General features: G+C 33.9%; 2 protein-coding genes across 2 annotated transcripts; both read right to left on the minus strand.

The window, feature by feature from the left end:
* Positions 1 to 219: 219 nt before the first annotated feature.
* On the minus strand, positions 220 to 600 carry LOC132940998 (histone H2B-like). The gene has a single exon (XM_061008844.1). The coding sequence runs from the start codon at positions 598 to 600 to the stop codon at positions 220 to 222; it is 381 nt and encodes a 126-aa protein (XP_060864827.1).
* A 6,295-nt stretch (positions 601 to 6,895) lies between these two features.
* LOC132941111 (uncharacterized) lies at positions 6,896 to 15,329 on the minus strand. Its single transcript, XM_061009013.1, has 6 exons — positions 15,130 to 15,329; positions 14,742 to 14,884; positions 12,127 to 12,366; positions 10,547 to 10,828; positions 9,282 to 9,356; positions 6,896 to 7,287 (listed from the first exon to the last, which is right to left on the minus strand). Exons 1-6 carry the CDS (start codon positions 15,151 to 15,153, stop codon positions 7,062 to 7,064), a joined length of 990 nt encoding a protein of 329 aa, XP_060864996.1. The 5' UTR covers positions 15,154 to 15,329; the 3' UTR covers positions 6,896 to 7,061.
* Positions 15,330 to 18,649: the final 3,320 nt, after the last annotated feature.

The raw sequence follows: 18,649 nt of genomic DNA on the forward strand, positions 1-18,649 counted from the left end.
CGTAACCGGACGGCATTTTTTTTCTTTGTTTTCTTTTTTAATTATCCCGATATTCACCGCAGTGCTGCTTCCCGGTCTGTACAGTGTAAATGTCAATATTCTACATACGATAGTTCCTAGTTCAAAATAATGGTTTTTAAAGAACAGAAATTTTATAGCAGTTGGTGGTCCTGAAAAGGGCCGTTTAAGTTGAGTAACGGATATTTTAAGACGGGACACTTATTTGGAGCTGGTGTACTTGGTCACAGCCTTGGTTCCTTCACTGACGGCGTGCTTGGCCAATTCACCGGGCAACAAGAGTCGGACGGCAGTTTGGATTTCCCGGCTGGTAATGGTCGAACGTTTGTTGTAGTGGGCCAGACGACTGGATTCGGCGGCGATGCGCTCGAACAGGTCGTTGACGAAGCTGTTCATGATGCTCATGGCTTTGGACGAGACTCCGGTGTCGGGATGTACTTGTTTCAACACTTTGTAGATGTAGATTGCGTACGATTCTTTTCTCTTGGGCTTGCGCTTCTTGTCGGACTTGGCGATGTTCTTTTGTGCCTTGCCGGACGACTTCTTCATTGCTTTGCCCGCCGATTTTCCTCCTGGAGCCATTTCGAATAGTTTCAAGTAGACTTGTTGACGACTGAAATGTTGTGTACTGAGTGATAATGTGGTATTACTTACTTGGTAGGACGGCTTTTGCCTATATACTATGCCAGGCTTTTTTCCTTTGCTAGTAGCTGGATGTCAAGTGGAATTTGCAAATTAAGGATTTTTTTTTTTTTGTTTATATTAACTTATTGCCCATAATTTTACTCTAGGTCGTTGTTTATGTCTAGAGGCTTGTGATTGGTGGGAAGTCTGGCCAATGTTCTTTATATGGGTGTACTGAGAAGTTGAGGTACGGTGGAAGGTTGCTAAGGCGTACTTTTTGATTAAGTGCTTGATAGGGATGAAACCGGTTGTGTGAAGAAGTACTGAGTTTTTTACTATGGACGGCTGACCTAGTATTACTCTGATACCTATTGTCTGTACTGCTTCTATTTTCCTCCATGTTGATGTGCAGATGAAGGGTGCCCATGCTTCGCCGGCGTAAGTTAAGATAGCGATAATGTACATTTTGAAAAGGTTTAGTTTGGTTCTGGTGGGGATTGGGCTTTTCCTGTTTAAAATTGAATATAGTAGACCGCGAATTTGAGTAGCTTTTTTAACAATGTTTGACGCGTGAGTAGAAAAGTTTAATTTACGATCAATTGTTACTCCTAGATATTTAACGCTCCTGGACCAAGGGATTTTAAGGTTATTTATTTGGATATTATTGATGTTTGTAGTGTTTGTACGGCCGAACAGGATTGCAATGGTTTTGGATTCATTTATACGAAGTCGCCATTTTTTAAACCAGTCTGATGCCAGGTTTATTTGTTTTTGGAGTTGTAAGGATGCAAAACGCGCATTGTGGTTTGAACAGTAAAACATTGTGTCATCCGCAAATAACGAGACTCGAGCATTAATATTCGTAGGTAGGTCATTTGTATAAATATTAAAGAGCGTAGGGGAAAGACAAGAGCCTTGAGGCACGCCCGCATTTGCCTTTCTTACTGACAAATTTTGGTTTTCAATTTTTACAGAAAAGGTGCGATCTGAGAGGAAACCGTTAAACGCCAACTAAACGCCAAAATCGCACTAATTCGTACCTTACTTCTAACTCACAAAACTGACCAATGGGACACCTTCCTAAACTCTCTTGACCAACAAGACAACTCCATTTACAAACTCAACAAATGCCTCCTTCATAAACGTCCAGCTTCTCACCCTCTGACCGGGCCAAACAGTCTTGTCATTCCGGCCAAAGACCGAGCCGAGCTGATAGCGGACTCTCTCGAACAACAATTCCAAACATACCAGAAGTGACCGCGTACTACCATTCACTACAAAACCTCAATACTATAAAATCTAACCTGTTCACCACCCCCCGGCACCGTTCAAAAAATCATAAGCGACCTTCGCAAGAAGAAAGCCCCAGGCGATGATCTCATCACCAACACGGCTCTTAAATTTCTTCCCAACAATATCTTACTATCCCTAACGCAAATTATAAACAGCTCCTTCAGAATCTGCTACTTTCCACTTGCCTGGAAAAAAGCAGTCATAATTTCCATTCACAAACCAGGCAAAGACCACAAACTACCCGTAAACTACTGCCCAATCGCTCTACTTTCCTCCCTATCAAAAATCTACGAACGACTCATACTCACTCACCTGCAAAACATACTCCGTGACAAAATCCGCCCAGAACAGTTTGCCTTCAGACCCGAACACTCTACTACCCACCAACTGACCAAACTCACTCACCAACTCAGCCAGAACTTTAACAACAACATAAACACCGCTTCTATATTTCTTGATGTGGAGAAAGCTTTCGACAGAGTCTGGCACGCCGGACTCCTTTACAAACTTTCTCAACTCAACATCCCGACCGAAATCATCAAAATAATCGAATCCTTTCTCACCGACCGCACTTTTATCGCTAAAATCGAAGAATCTTTCTCGTCCACCAGACACATTCTCGCAGGCGTCCCTCAAGGATCCTGCCTATCACCAACTCTCTACTTGACCTACATAAACGACATTCCGACGACTTCAAAAGCTCATCTCTCGTTATTCGCCGACGACACGATGTTCTTTACTTACGACCACAACCAAAAAAGAGCAGCCATACAGTTACAACACCAACTTAACCTTGCAACCACATGGTTTCACCGATGGCGAATCAAAATAAACGCGACCAAAACTGTAGGTATCATTTTCGGACACTCAAATACCACCCACGTACCACCACTACTACTCGACAACCACTCCATTAACTGGTCCGACAAAGCAAAATACCTCGGCGTCACCATCGGGCGCAAACTCACTTTCGGCAAACATATTCAAAACATCACCAAAAAGGCTACCCGCATCCGAGGTTTGCTTTACCCCATACTAAATCGCACTAGCCCCGTCCCAACGACAACGAAACTTAACATACTAAAACTTTACGTCTCACCGATCCTAACGTACGCTGGCTCTTCTTGGGCACCCTTTATAGGACCCTCTCAATGGAACCGCATCGAATCCGTCCAAAACATCGGCATACGCACCATAACGCGTATGCCCACTATCGTAAGAAATTCGGTCCTTCTAAAATCGACAAATTTCAAATCTATTCAAAACTCCATTCGTTCCCAAACCAAATCAATGTTCTACAAAAATTCTTTCTCGAATCATACCCACATCCGACTTCTAGGTAAAACACACCCTCCCCCAAATACTAAACGTAAATTGAAACCCTACCCACTCTCTTGGGCAGAACAATAAGTCTAACCATTTCTTCTTAATTTCCATCCACTAGTAGAGGCATAAGCCTGGAATAGTAAACGGCATAGCCATCCCTTTCAATGCAATGCAATGCAAAATTATACATCAGCCTCATATAGTATCGAATCTGAACCATACCAAGCACTATTACAATCACGAGCGGACGCGGCAAAGCAGGAAAATCGAAGGGAGGCAAATCCAAGACCAGATCGTCCCGCGCCGGACTCCAGTTCCCGGTCGGTCGTATCCATCGTCTGTTGAGAAAAGGAAACTACGCCGAACGCGTCGGAGCCGGAGCACCGGTATACCTGGCCGCCGTCATGGAGTACTTGGCAGCTGAAGTTTTGGAGTTGGCCGGTAACGCGGCCCGTGACAACAAGAAGTCTCGTATCATCCCCAGACATTTGCAATTGGCCATCAGGAACGACGAGGAGTTGAACAAATTGTTGTCCGGAGTGACCATCGCTCAAGGTGGTGTGTTGCCCAACGTCCAAGCCGTGCTCATGCCCAAGAAGACCGAGAAGAAGGCTTAACTTTGATACCTTACCCAACAAACACAGTTTATAAAATGGCCCTTTTCAGGGCCACCAAAATTAAAACAAACGTCCGTCCGAAGTTTTTACCAGCAGATGCACTAGAAAGTGTAGTACTACACGTGTATCTGTTGTTGCTTTCAGATTTTCAAGCGGATTCCTTGACATTTTTCAATCGAGACCGGGCGTGATTTTACATTAAATATACTTGGATAACGATTCTCAAGTGACTTAATTCCTTCATATTTCGAGGAAGCCGTCACTTGTGGCCTTAAACCTTAAAAATCGTATTAAAAAATTATCACATCGAATTATATTATAGGTACACTGTCAAAATCAGCTGGCTCGTCGTCAAACGAATGTTTCGAATTAGACGCTAATTTTACTCAAATATGGCTACGCTGACCACTGGCGGCTTACAAAACAACGTTTTTATTAAAAAATTATATTTTTATCCTTATAATTTTTTAAGTTTTTTACTCTTTTATACGACAACGTGGTGTTTTTTAATTTTATATTCCAAAGCAGAATATTTTTCTTAGTATTTCGATACATAGAAGTGGACAAACATTTCGCGGGGTAACCCCGTAACACTCCACTCTGCTCATCAAAACTTTAAATACTTATAACTCATAAATTACTCGTCCCAGATTCGATTTTCGTGTATCGAAATACCTAGAAAAATATTCTGCTTTGGAATATAAAAATTAAAAAACACTATGTTGTCGTATAAAAAAGTAAAAAACTTAAAAAATTATAAGGATAAAAATTATAATTTTTTTAATAAAAACGTTGTTTTATATTCGCGACTTGACACGATGTAAAAGAAAATATTTTTAAAAAATTACACTTTATGAAATATTGATTGTTGTTTGATAAAAGAATCGCCCGGTGTTAACTGTATTAGTAGACCAAAATATTTTAAAGCCTCACAATGACGATTGTTCACTTTTGGTTTGATTGTGACATTAAAAATAATCTAGTTATGTTGTATAATTTGACATGACGTCAATCAAATAAACCCGGAAATGAATATAGCACGAGGTAATCAGATGGTTAGCAGTTAAACAATGAAATACAAAATATATTCTAAAGTATATTATTCTAAAAATATTCTAATAGGTATCTGTTTTCGGTTATTTGGGAAATGACGACGCGATAAAGTATCGTGATTAGTACTTAACTGTATTGTAAATACCGTGATGCGGGGTATTACCGTCGATAACAAGACATTTGGAAAAACATTCTAAAAATAACCCCTTTGTATGGGCACGGGACAATTCCATTATTATGTGTTGTTGTCTGTCGATCCGGGACAATGAAAATATTAATATCAACACGTGAGCGACTGAATAAGTTATACCTAACCATATTATACCCGTCTACAATGTCAACATGGGTCTTTCGGAATTTTTAATTAGATACTATCGGAATTTGCAATTGGCCATCAGGAACGACGAGGAGGTGAACAAATTGTTGTCCGGAGTGACCATCGCTCAAGGTAGTGTGTTGCCCAACATCCAAGCAGTGCTCTTGCCCAAGAAGACCGAGAAGAAGGCTTAACTTTGCACCTACCTTACCCTTCAGACACAGTTTAAAACAGCCATTTTCAGGGCCACCAAAATTAAAATAAACGTCGTTGGAATTTTTTTCCCGTATCTACACCAGATAGTGTGTGGTACTAGTAGCTGTTGTTGTTTTCAGATGGGTACGCAGCGAGTATACAGTTAAAGCGAATGCCCTGAAATTTTTCAATCGAGACCGGGCACGATTTTAAATTGAATATGCATGGACAATAATATACCACGATAGCGATCCGAATCAAAGTGACCTGATTCCATTTCGTTTATACTTTGACGAAGCTGTTATTTAGCTACCTATTATCTCTTAGGTTTTGAGGTTAGTTAGTTGGTGGATGGTCATTTTTGTGATTTGGATAGACTATATCTAAATATTTTTCTTAACATTTCGATACATAGAAGTGGACAAATATTTCGCTGGGTACCCCGTACCACTCCACTCCGCTCATCAAAAACTCTATATACGTATAACACATAAACTACTCGCCCCAAATTCGATTTTCATGTATCGAGATACTAAGAAAAAGATTCCGCTTTGGAATATAAAAATAAAAAACACCACGTTGTCATATAAAAATCTAAAAAATCTAAAAAAACATTTAAAAATATAATTTTTTTTAATAAAAACGTTGTTTTATAAGCAACTTGAAATGATGTAAAAAAATATTTTTAAAAATGTACACTTTTTGAAATATTGATTGTTGTTTGATAAAAGAATCACCCGGTATTAACTGTAAATAGACAAAAATATATTAAAGCCTCGCAATGACGATTGTTCACTTTTGGTTCGATTGTGACATTACAATTATTAATAAGCTAGTTATATTGTATAATTTGACAAGACGTCAATCGAATAAACCTGAAAGGTTATAAGGCTGGACGGAAACAGTAATAGGCTGTGGTGTAAATATATAATTTCCCAAAGCCTATACAAAAAATAATACTTATTACTAAGTATTCTGAAAGGCCTTTTTTTTGCTACCTTAAACTGACAGAAAGACCTTCTCAACATTAGGGTCCAAATGCAGCAGTATTGACTGCATTTACCTATTTACACCACTGATTAAATACTCTATTCAGAATAAGAACACGCCTAAACAGCCAACTTCTGCGCATGGGCGTGGCTTTGTTCCAAAGACCAAAGCACTGGACTCAAGCGTCGACTCAGCAGGAGAAGAGTCTGGCCGTCGCGGGTGAAAACTTTTCGCCGCGCTGTCGAGGTACGTTTTTATTCTTAATATAATATGGACTATAGAATTATATAGATAATAGGTATGAACTATGCAAGAACTCATACCTATAATAATATATTAAAATAGGACGTTTTTATAAAATACACTATATAGGTACAGTAGGTTAGGTTAGGTTAGGCTAGGTATACAGTATACACAATGCAGCATCGTACAGGATACGTTTTCTGTGTTGCTATAATAATAATATTAGGATATTTTTGTCTTTATTTAAAAGAAAACTACAAATTATAGTCTTGTGTAACTGTGCCTACTGTAATACATTACTATGACAAATGGGTAAGACTTATATTCACTGTAGATATGGTAATATGGTTTGCAACGCCTTCTCAGCCCAGCAAGACCAGCTTATATTAATGACTGTTGAGTATATCCAAAAGGATGTTGAGTCTTTTAGATTCCATTTCCAATACTTTCTGTTGTAGTTCCCATTTTTTGGATTTTTCTAATTGTCCCTGAACATTGTTCGTCGTTGTTTCACTCATGTGTCGTTGTTGATCCCATTGTTTGTATTCTGCTAATCGCCCCCAAACTTTGGTCGTCGTGGTTTCGTTTTCTTTTTTCTTGCAGCTACATATTCTATTAATAAATAGGAATATAATACATAAATATAGTTAATATAAAAACAGAAAAGGGGACTGTATGTACATTTACTCCAGAAGTGGGAGGCGGTAGGACGAATGTACCAGCTGAGATGTTTTTATGCCGCTATATTTAGTCTTTAAATAATAATGATAATGATAATAATAATAATTGTGAATATGATCACGGCGAGAATCATTTGGCTGCCATATAACGACAAAAAACATGTATAGTAATAGTATAACTACGTTGCACGTTGGTTAAAATCTCGAAATTGGATAACCTTAACTGGCCAAAAACAAAACTGAGAAGTCGCTCTGCTGTGGATGTCAAATGTACCTCGTCACTTTGAGTTGGTTCAGACACAGCGCCAAGGGGGTAATATTTTACACGGGCGTGCGACTATGGTGTAGTATAATGGTACATTGGTACAAACTACTAAAACTAAATAATGTATAAAATGAAAATATAAATAAATATATTATACATTCACTTTCTTTTATATATAATATATGAGGCATTGAGGCCCTTGTTATATGAGGCCCCAATCAATATATCCCGGTAAAAATGTACCTATCCTCCCATGCGGAGGCCTTTTTACAATATTTTAATTTGTATACTTATAAGTTATGAGTATATAAAATATTACAGTTAAAACACATTTGAACAAGTACAAGAGTTCAAGTACCTTGGGTCTACCCTAAATAACCAAAACAACATGCATGGAGATATCAGATTGAGCGCTGCTAACCGATGCCTTTATGCACTGAAAACCCTCTTTGCTGTCAAAGAAGACAAAAAAACATCTATACATCAGTTATATCCACCCTGTATTGACATATGAATGTGCCACATGGGCATCTACGAGAGGTGATGATGAAAAACTACGGTTATTTGAGAGAAAAGTTCTTAGAAAAATGTATGGACACGTATTCAACAATACAGAACAGAAATGAGAAATAAGAACGAACGCCCAACTGTACCAGCTTTACAAAAGAGAAGATGTGGTCTAATTCACCAGAGGCACAAGGATAGAATGGGCAGGCCATGTATAGCGGGCCGATGGAAATATGTTAAAAGAAAGGAGAATTGACATATATGGCAAGGGGAAAGAGACCAAAGGGAAGACCGCGGAAAAGATGGAAGGACAGCGTCAAGGAATTATTAAAAGAAATTGGAGTGGACTGGGAGCAGGCATATGATAGAAAGCGATGGAAGGAAGTAGTTTTAGCGGCCAAGAGTCTAAATGGCTCGTAAAAGCCTGAAAAAAAAATATCATAGGCTGACTGATCGTTTTTGCTCAGAATCGTTTTTCTTATACAATGATATTATATCATTGAATTCAAATTTAACTCCATCAATTACAGTGGCCCACTTGTAACCTACTGTATAGCAGAGCAACACCCACTTTCCCAACTTTTTTATATACTCATTTACTTGAAAAGTTTGAGAATTTAAATAATTTTAAAAATATGACATATCCACATTGTGGATGTTGGTGATAAAAAATTGAATCAAAATCTGAATGAAAACTTTCACATGCGTTTATCGTATGTATTCTATAATCTCATGTTTATATTCGTGTAGGAACTAACACACTCACTTTTTTTCTTACCGTATAGGAACTTACACATCTCAATTTTATATTCGTGTAGAAATTAGCACATCACATCTGTAGGAGCTAACGTACAGTGTCGTAGCCAAGGGTGGCTAAGGGGACTATAACCCCCCGCCCCCCATTGACTGTGTAATCCTTAGAATTTTATCAAGATTAATAAAAAAATAAAAAGTGTAAATAAAAGACATATTGTATTTGTATTTTTTTGTGAGACTTAGCACCCCCCTCTCCCAAACAACATTTCTTGCTACGTCACTGCTATAACGTAAGTAATTGTTTACCAGCTATTCTCGTGTAGAAACTATTACTATTCCCCTTACAAATATGTATATAAGGTACCTAATACCTATAGGTTCTTAACAATAAAACTCACTGTCTTGAATGTTGTTTGCTAAAGACACACTTGCAATTCTTGGTTGGTTTATTCCATTCCGTAGTCCTATAATACCTATAACATAAACGTTTACAGTATTGTTAAAATGTTAAAAAATCAATGTCTATTGAAAATTGTGTACAACTGCTCGTATATACAGGTTGACTCTTTTATCACTTTACAATATTATTTTCTTAGTAAATGTATATCTTTGTTAAAATATTTTTTTTAGATAATATCAAGTAAATATACATTCTTTTAAATGTTTTAGTTGTATAAACTATAGTAATTATATAGATTTTTAATTTCGTGACCCTAAAAAAATTTTTTTCTTAGAATTTCGATACCTATAATATAGGTATAATTCAAAACCAAACCGATAGTTATTTTTAACTAAGTACATATAGGCTATAAGCTTTTAAGTTTTTGGAGAATTGGAGTAGTAACTTGCAGGGTAACATACGGGCGTGGTTTAAATTTTAAATAAATTACAAGAAATTACACCGAAAAAAATTCTATTTCTAAACATGATATTAAAAATGTATAAATGCAATTTATTTTTAAAAAAAAAAGTATAGTAGGTACCTAACTTCTATGCTGGCTTTAAATTTATGTCACATAAAATGTGCGTGTTAAAATAGCTGTTAAATTTGAATCAATTATAAATCATTGCATATTTGCACACGTAAAACGATTTTGAGCGAAGACAGTTTATTTAATTACATGTTGTTTGATATTGCTATTTAAGTAATTTATTTTACTATTAATATTGCGATACTTATATAGATTGATTTAATTTTTGTCGAAAACAATGCATTTATTATAAATTATAATATTATTAATATAATAATTGATATTTACAATAATTATATTAACTCGTCAAAATTCTAACCTCAGGCACAAAAATAAATAAAATATAAAACACACATTATTATAAAATCAATACATGCATTGCTACGCCCAAACACTAAAAGAAAAAAATGTAATTTATTTTCAGAATGTTTTTATAAATTTCACATTGTATACAACATGCAAAATATCTAGCTAAAACGCAAACCGAAAGGCAAGCCTGGAGTCATCAACAAACTAAAGTTAATTTAAGTAACTCAAGTAACTTTCACTGCTTAAAATTGTAACGCCACTTTAAACTAATCAATTTTAAATTAACCTAACTAGGTAGGTAGTTAAAAATAATAGTTAACTTGTCCTATCCTAACCTAACCAATTAGTAATAATAATATTATTATTGGTGGTCAATGATATACCTCGTAGGTCGTTTCGTTGTGAACCAAATAAAAGGGATGGACCACTTCGTTTTACTTTTCTTAGGTTTTGACCGCGTGTCGTCATTTGTCGGTATCGGCTTTGTGGACATGTACTTCTTGTGTGATAAATTGTAACCGTTTTTCGGTTTTGGCTGGTTTGTCGAATTTTCGATAACATCCTGCGGGAGTTTGACGTTCAGATCCGTAACGTATGGCGTGCCCGGAGTCGTTGTTGATCCGTCTTTCTGAATTGCAGTGAAAGTTGTACTTTGTAGTTGTACCCTAATATATGTATATAAATTATTAATACACAAATATTATCACTTGTTAATAACAAAAGTTTTTATATGCTTATATCCATTCACCATTGACATAACTGTATATAATATATATATACATATACATAAAGGCTAATAATATGATTTAACTATATATATTGTTACGATTTTACGGGCTACCCATTCCTAGAATACACTAAAACAACATACCAGGGTTATTGCCAGAATATATTCGATTTATTTAAGGTATGAAATAGTATGCACTTCTTGCATATTAACAAATATATCATAACATTTCACGAATTCCTATAGAGACTACATACACCTACGATCCTTTATAATTCTACGAATTTAGGTATTGTAATAGAATAGTCCTGCTGAGCTAAGCCAATACCAATTATCGTCTCAAAAACTACAATACACATGAACCTGAAATTTGGAATAGTGTTTACTTTACTCTAATGCTCTAGAGTTTAGTTGTCAATAAGAAAGTGTTATCCGATATTCGCATTTTAAACAGATGTTGAAACAGGGATCTTGAGATTCATGGTGAACTTTTTCTGTGTATAAATTGTTACCATTGGTTACTCAGACAGATCAGGTACAAGTTTGCATCAAATTGTCACGCTTATGACCTCGAATTAAGAAACTATATCTTAAAAACAAATGTATGTGTGTAGCTTATATACTCAAAAACTACTCAATTGAATTTGATGAAAATCTCAGAGATTGTTTTTAGAGATGTCAAAAAAGTTTACAGAGTTAGTAAGTCATGTTAAAAAATCTACCAAGTGCTTAAAAATTACTCGACATACGGTTGCACATCTAGGTCAAATTAAAAGTACTTTAATCGAGCTAGGTACACTGACGCCCATTTGTCCATGTCAATTGGGGTACACTAAAGCTGTGATGTACTCAAACTGAGATACACCTATATAGCGTACCCATATATCATATATAGGATTTGCCACAAAAAAACTGCACACGTAGCCGGGATATTCAGCTATACTATATTATAAAGGTACTGCATGACTGTTTCTTAAATTTGGCTATCCTCAGTTTTCATAAAGAGGTTGTCAATTATTAAAGGATTATACGATGTCCCTATGAAATTTATATAGTTAAACTGAATGTATTGGAATAGACGTAATAGTATGATACATAATAATTAATAACTATAGGTAAATTTAAAATATATATAATCTGCAAACAAAAATACCAATGTCCTAGTTGGTCTTTATTTTGTTACCTATTAACTTATAAGTTATAATTGTATTATTATTGGTGGTGGATGATATATACCTCGTAGGTGGTTCCTTTAGTGTTGTCTGAGTGTGGTCGTTCGTCTGAATCGGTTCTGTGGAACTGTACTTATTATTGTTTTCCGGTGTTTGCGAATTTCCGATGACGTCCTCCGAGAGACTTACGTTGGCTTCGTCACCAAACATTGTGTCGGTCAAATTTGTACCTGATGGCGTACCCGGAGTCGTTGTCGAACTGTATCTCCCGTTCGCAATGAGAGTTGTAGTTAGCGGCCGTGTCCTAATACACAAATATTATCGCTTGTTATAGGTTAGGTTATCCATTGGCATTTAGAGTAACTTGATATAGCTAAAATTATGTAACTGGTAGCGTGCACACGTGTGGGGTGGGTGTTCAAACTCCTATTTGGTATTTTTTTTAATACAAGCAGTACTACTTACACTTTTAATACAAACAGTAATACTAGGTACTGCAGTTTCTCAAATGTGACTACCTCAATATTGAAAAAAATATAGTCAAATTATTAAGTAATTACGGTGCATTGAAAATGTAATATAGTTTAAAAGACAAACTATTTTTTATTAAATTTACATTTCTGTATTAAAACACATATATCATGACTTTTTTAGGGTGATTCATAAAGCTACTGCAGTTTAACAGTTATCCACCATCCAGTAAGCTCTATACGATTTATAAAAGTAAAATTCAGTTTAAAAAATATTCTACTTTTTTATATTATTCATATTTATTGATTCAAAATTAACAAACTTTAGAAGATTTGTGTGTATTTTGGTTGAAGCAGAAAAAAATAGTGTTTTCATTGATGTACCATGTACAGCAAAAAAAAAGTCATAGGCTCATAGCAGCTGGTATGGACAGTCGACAGTACCATATCTGATTTCTCCGAGTTCATTAAAGCTGTGAGTAATACTCACATGGAACTAAAAAAGCTATATTGGTTTTCTAAAAACATTTCTATATACCTATTGGCTATTAATTTGTCCTACAATATAAACCATTTATCCCCTTATCACATACCTAATATTTATTACGACCGCCAACAGCTATATTTACTATCATTACATAATATTAGGTACCTACATCACCACTTTATTTATGAATGAAACATTTTGAATGCTATTAAATAATATAATTTTTTTAATCAATTTTCCTAATTAATCTACACCAACATAAAGCCCTGTCCATTAAGTCTCTTTTAGTCCAGTGTTGTAAAAAATATTTTTAAAAAGTATTTAAGTAAATACTCAAATACTTTTAAAATTAAGTATTTAAAATACCTCCCAAATACTATAAAAAGTTAAGTATTTGAGTTATACTCAAATACTTTTTAGAGGTATTAGAAATAACCTTTAAATACAAAAAAAAAATTCTATTTAGTTATATAATAGATATAATTTGTTATAATCAAAACTCTGATCAGTCATGTTAGTTCCTTTTTAGTGATAGTTCCATCACAACAATGAACTTTTCTCTACAGAGGTATAATATATTAGATTAAAACTATATAGGTATGTATTTGGATAATTGGATATCCCATACCGTCATCGATCCTCGTCGACGATAAACAATAATGATATTATTGATAACCATTTTCTTGATAAATAGGTAGTTCTAATAATTAGTAATAATATTTTCCTATAGTTAAATAAATGATAAAGTATAATAGCAGTTAAGCAAAAGCTTGTTGCATAATAAATATATATTATATTTTATTGATTATATATATTTTGTGATTGACTTAATTATCTTATTCTGGTACCGTAGTCGTCGACGACAGGAGAAAAAAAACCTTTAATGAAACTATTAATCGACGTAAACCGATATTGAATTGTCCATAAATGATAAATATATAATATAATATTGTTATTATGTTGAAGGATAAACATGACGGCACGTTTTTTTTTATTTAACAAGGATGATAAATAGAAACAAATTAAGAATTAAAATAATAAAAAAAAATTATTCAATAAAATAGTAAAAAAGTAAAAAATAGAATTTAAAATACCATTCAAATACTTCAAAATAAAAAGTATTAAAAAAGTATTCAATAAGGAAAAAAGTATTTGAATACTTTTACTCAAATACATTAACTCAAATACTTTACAACCCTGTCTTTCAAATCTCCCCATGCCATTCTCTACTCTGTCCGTCAGTCTCTTCTTTGGTCTTCCTCTGCTCCCTTTATTTCCGTCAACATTTTCTTAGTCACCTAATGTTATGTGAATGTGCTATTTTAATTATAATCAATAAAATGTAGGGATATGGTTACCCAACATTAACAGGTGAAAAAAATGTTCTAATAATTTTTAACACTTTGGAACTAGCCCCAGCTACATATAACTGATATTAATAAAATTAAAGGGCGCACGCGAATTTCGTATCAAATCAGGTAAACGAATCTTTTTGAACGAATTGCGTCCCAGACTCAATTTGTTTTACCTTTTCATCTACAGTTAATTATTATAAGTGGTTCCTAAACATTATAAACTATTATAAGTGGTTCCTAAACATAATACCATTATATACATCAACTAATTTTCCTATTTTTTTTCAAAAAAAAGGCGAGTCCCCAAATCTGAGTAAAAAGCGAGATGCCTAGGGGTTTATATTATATATTTATAATTTATATATACCAATCTTCAAATGTCTCTTCTGTCGTCGTCTCCCGCCAATCGAATTTTCTATTTGGTCTATTTGGATCATAAGTATTCGTATTGGTGGTTCTGGCAGTTGACACTAAAGTGCATACGATTAATGCGCAGGACAACGTACACATCTATAATTATTAGTTGATTATTATTATTATTATTATTATTATTATTACTGGCCATGTTATATACTTATATTACAGTCGAGTTTCGATAACTCAATTTTTTTTTGCCAATTCAAGTGTTTTTAAGTTGTGTTAGAGATATATAACACAAGTGTAATTTATTTTTATTCCCATCGACTCTCGAGAGTCGAGTTATCGAGACTCGACTGTATTATGCAATGTAAAATCTCTTGTCAAAAATATCTCACATTAGACGCAGTCGACATTTTCATTTTGACCCCCAAGCTTTAGCTCCTCTGCAAGCGGGTGCGTGACGTGTGTAGGTATGACGTTATATTCGATCACGAATGGAGAAATTGGTATTTATTTATAATATATTTTGAAGACGATAACATACCGCATCAATAACAGCTATTGTACGGACCGTATAATATAGTGTTGTGAGATTTATTCTTCAGGTTCGCTTAATGATGATCGTGGCGTGCAGTAATGTCTATAATTGATGTATAATTAAAACTATTATTAAATTATAATTATGATGATTTTTACTGACTAATTCCAATAAGAAAATACACAATATGTGACACAAAATATAATCGATATTTCTTATAGCTATATTATTATATTATAGAAGATGATAATATTTGAAGGTCTGCGTGTTATGCCATAATTACTCGGCAAATAGGCGTACATATTAATATTGTACGGACAATGAAACATTGTTATTTAATTACCTATAATTTTGTACTATTTAATAATGACATAAATGTAAACCTAGTATGATACTAGCTAGTAGCTTATTAGTTATTACTCTGTAAATAAAATGTTAATGTTATATAAGTGTTTTTTTCCAATTAAAATGTAATTTTATATCCACAATAATTTTTTATGAGCGTCTGAACTTAAAATTTAGAAGAAATTCGTCAATATCACGAACATTGGCATATTATTTCGAGTTAGAAATTCATACAATTCTATGTACCTATGTCAAAGGTTTTAAATTTTTATACAAGATTCCCTTTAAAATTTCCTACATTCAACAAAAAAAAAATTTACCGGAAAGTCAAATTAATTTTCTACGAGTGTTTAAAGTTAGACATTGGATATTTACCCGTAAAATTAACAAATTCTCATTCAACGATTTTCTTATTATTTTGTTATTCAAAATAATGTACCTATAGATATACAATGGCATTTTCCATTCAATTTTGTTGACAAAAATTAATATTTAACTTGCACCAGTACTACTGTAGTGCTAATGCCCAATAGTAAAATAAAATACTTTAATCCCAATAATATACTGTACCTAAAATTTACCTAGTAATATTAGGTATATGCTGACAGACCGTCTTCGCTCAGAATCGTTTTTCGTATACATACAATCATCCATTACAGTGCAGTGACCTACGTGTAACCTACTGTACAGCAGAGCGACACCCACTTACCCGCTTTTTTTTGTCATTAATTTAACTTTACTTGATCGTTTAATATAAATATTTTATACTTTGACACGCTATTTTGAGAAGTCCTGTGGTTAATCATTCGTTAATTAACTAATTATTGTAGATAATGTTTTGGTTTTAAGATTCGGGAGGTTATAGACAGCTGTCTTCAGTGTATATGTAGGTACCCGCTTTATAAATGTATCCGTATTTTCATTAAAACTGTAGTCCAACATAGTACGCTTTTACCTGTAAAAACCCGACTTTGCCCCTGAAAAATAAAAAATATAAAATACTAGCTGATCCCGTGCACTTCGTTGCCCTTTAAATTTGTGATTGTTTAAATCTTTTTGGATGTAACATGTAACATAACAGAACATTGTGAGATGATACATTAAATAATACATTTGTCGTAAAACGTTACTTTTAATGCCATAGACATATATATATATATATATATATGTGAAAAGAATTGCAAGTCAAATACAATTTACATTTTTATTATTGTTGTAAAACATAATAACATGTATCGAATGAAAATAAATTATATTATAGAAAAATTTTTATTAATCATATATTGAAAATAAAATAAAATAAAATTATATTCAATCATATATCAATTAAATTTATTGGGTTAGAGCTTCTCTGTAAACGATATTTGATGTTGTTTTATTTTGTGGCAGCAAAATAAATTGATTATCAGCAGATCCAACTCGTGAATCGTGATAGGCCCACATACAGTTGGCCATGACTCTCTTGCAAGCGATTGCGACGCGTATTCTCTCTGACTTGCAAGACGATTTTCATTTTCTGATTGAGATTCTCCATGACGACGTATTTTTATCGCCCTAGCCTGTGAACTATTTCTAGAAAGTTGAGATCTTGTTCTTTTGGGCATTTTAAAATGAGAAAAAAAACTAAACAGTAATGTAATGTATTGTTTATACACACGCCGATTATTATTTATTATTTTAATAGCTTTAAAACCCATGGCAACTATTTTTAAACACAAATTTCCATCGTAAATCTCAAAATTCCAGTTTGAGCACCTCCTCTGGGTGATCAATTCCCTTTTTAAATTAGCCTATATTCATCAATGATAATGTCGGCTTCTAATGGTAAAAAAAATTTTAAAATCTGTCCAGTAGTTTCGGAGCATATTCAATACAAACAATCAAATCTTTCCTCTTTATAATATTAGTATAGATAGCGTTATATAGGTGTATATTGGTTATAGTGTACCTCAGAATACAGATCACGGGTTCAGTGTTGACCTGCCTACCTAGCTTTGTGAACTACTTCGACAATTCGCCTGCGGTAGATTGGATTAATAGGTATAGGTAGTCCAGTAGTAGCATATAGCACATGGTATAAATCGAACGAGTGGTTCAAACTAGGGATGGCAACGATATATCGATATAGTGCTACGATAATTATCGCCTATCGATAAATTCATTCGATATAATATCAGGGTTATCGTGAACATAAACCTAATACTAAGTATAAGGTCTATGATGGTGAATATCGCATTTTATTTCAAATTCCTTATCTGAAAACCGTAACCACTTTCATATTTTTTCAGTAGTAGGTATATTTAATAAATATTATATTATTGGTGTCATAGCCCATAGCCCATAGGTATTGTCAATTGTCATTATTAATAAGTTATTCGTCGTCCGTGGCAACCATTGAACCATGGTTATTTTATTGATGTTATTCCAAGACACGGTCACACGGACATAATATAACCACGGTTTAAGAATCTTCTATAGTCTATAATCTCCGAAAACCGCGGACGAAACACCTAACCTATTGGCTATTTATAAATGGAGTTATACATATTACATATATTTAATATGAAATCTGTAACAGCAATACAAACATATAAACATGTATTCAGAGGTACTATCAATGTTGATGTCACATAATATTAGCACAGAAGACAGAATTGTAATAATATTATAATAATATAAGGTATGTATATTTTTATCGATAATATCGATACTATCATCATGATATATATAGACATCGATATTATTCGACGATATATCGGTTTTTCGATATATCGTTGTTAAAACAATATTTGTCATCCCTAGTTCAAACTAATAACTACTCTCTAAACTTTCCTGATATCACTATGAACAATTTGAATTGTTCGCACAAAATCGATCAAGTAGTTTTTGAGTATATTATAACCTGCAACAAACATACATATTTGACTCTCATATTTTTTTTAAGAAATAATTTCTTTATTCGAAGCAATACACGCGCGACGATTTGATGCATACTTTTACATCCTCCCTGCACGAGTAGGTAACCTGCAATA

The sequence above is a fragment of the Metopolophium dirhodum genome, chromosome 3, assembly GCF_019925205.1.
Source record: "Metopolophium dirhodum isolate CAU chromosome 3, ASM1992520v1, whole genome shotgun sequence".
Classification (NCBI taxonomy): domain Eukaryota; kingdom Metazoa; phylum Arthropoda; class Insecta; order Hemiptera; family Aphididae; genus Metopolophium; species Metopolophium dirhodum.

Excerpts from the sequence above, each read along its gene's own strand:
- LOC132940998 (XM_061008844.1), bottom strand. The coding sequence starts at position 600 with ATGGCTCCAGGAGGAAAATCGGCGGGCAAAGCAATGAAGAAGTCGTCC.
- LOC132941111 (XM_061009013.1), bottom strand. The coding sequence starts at position 15,153 with ATGAAAATGTCGACTGCGTCTAAT. Across the intron at positions 12,367-14,741 it reads GAAGAGACATTTGAAGATTG|GACACGGCCGCTAACTACAA; the intron begins GTATATATAAAT and ends TTTGTGTATTAG. Across the intron at positions 10,829-12,126 it reads CTAAAGGAACCACCTACGAG|GGTACAACTACAAAGTACAA; the intron begins GTATATATCATC and ends TACATATATTAG.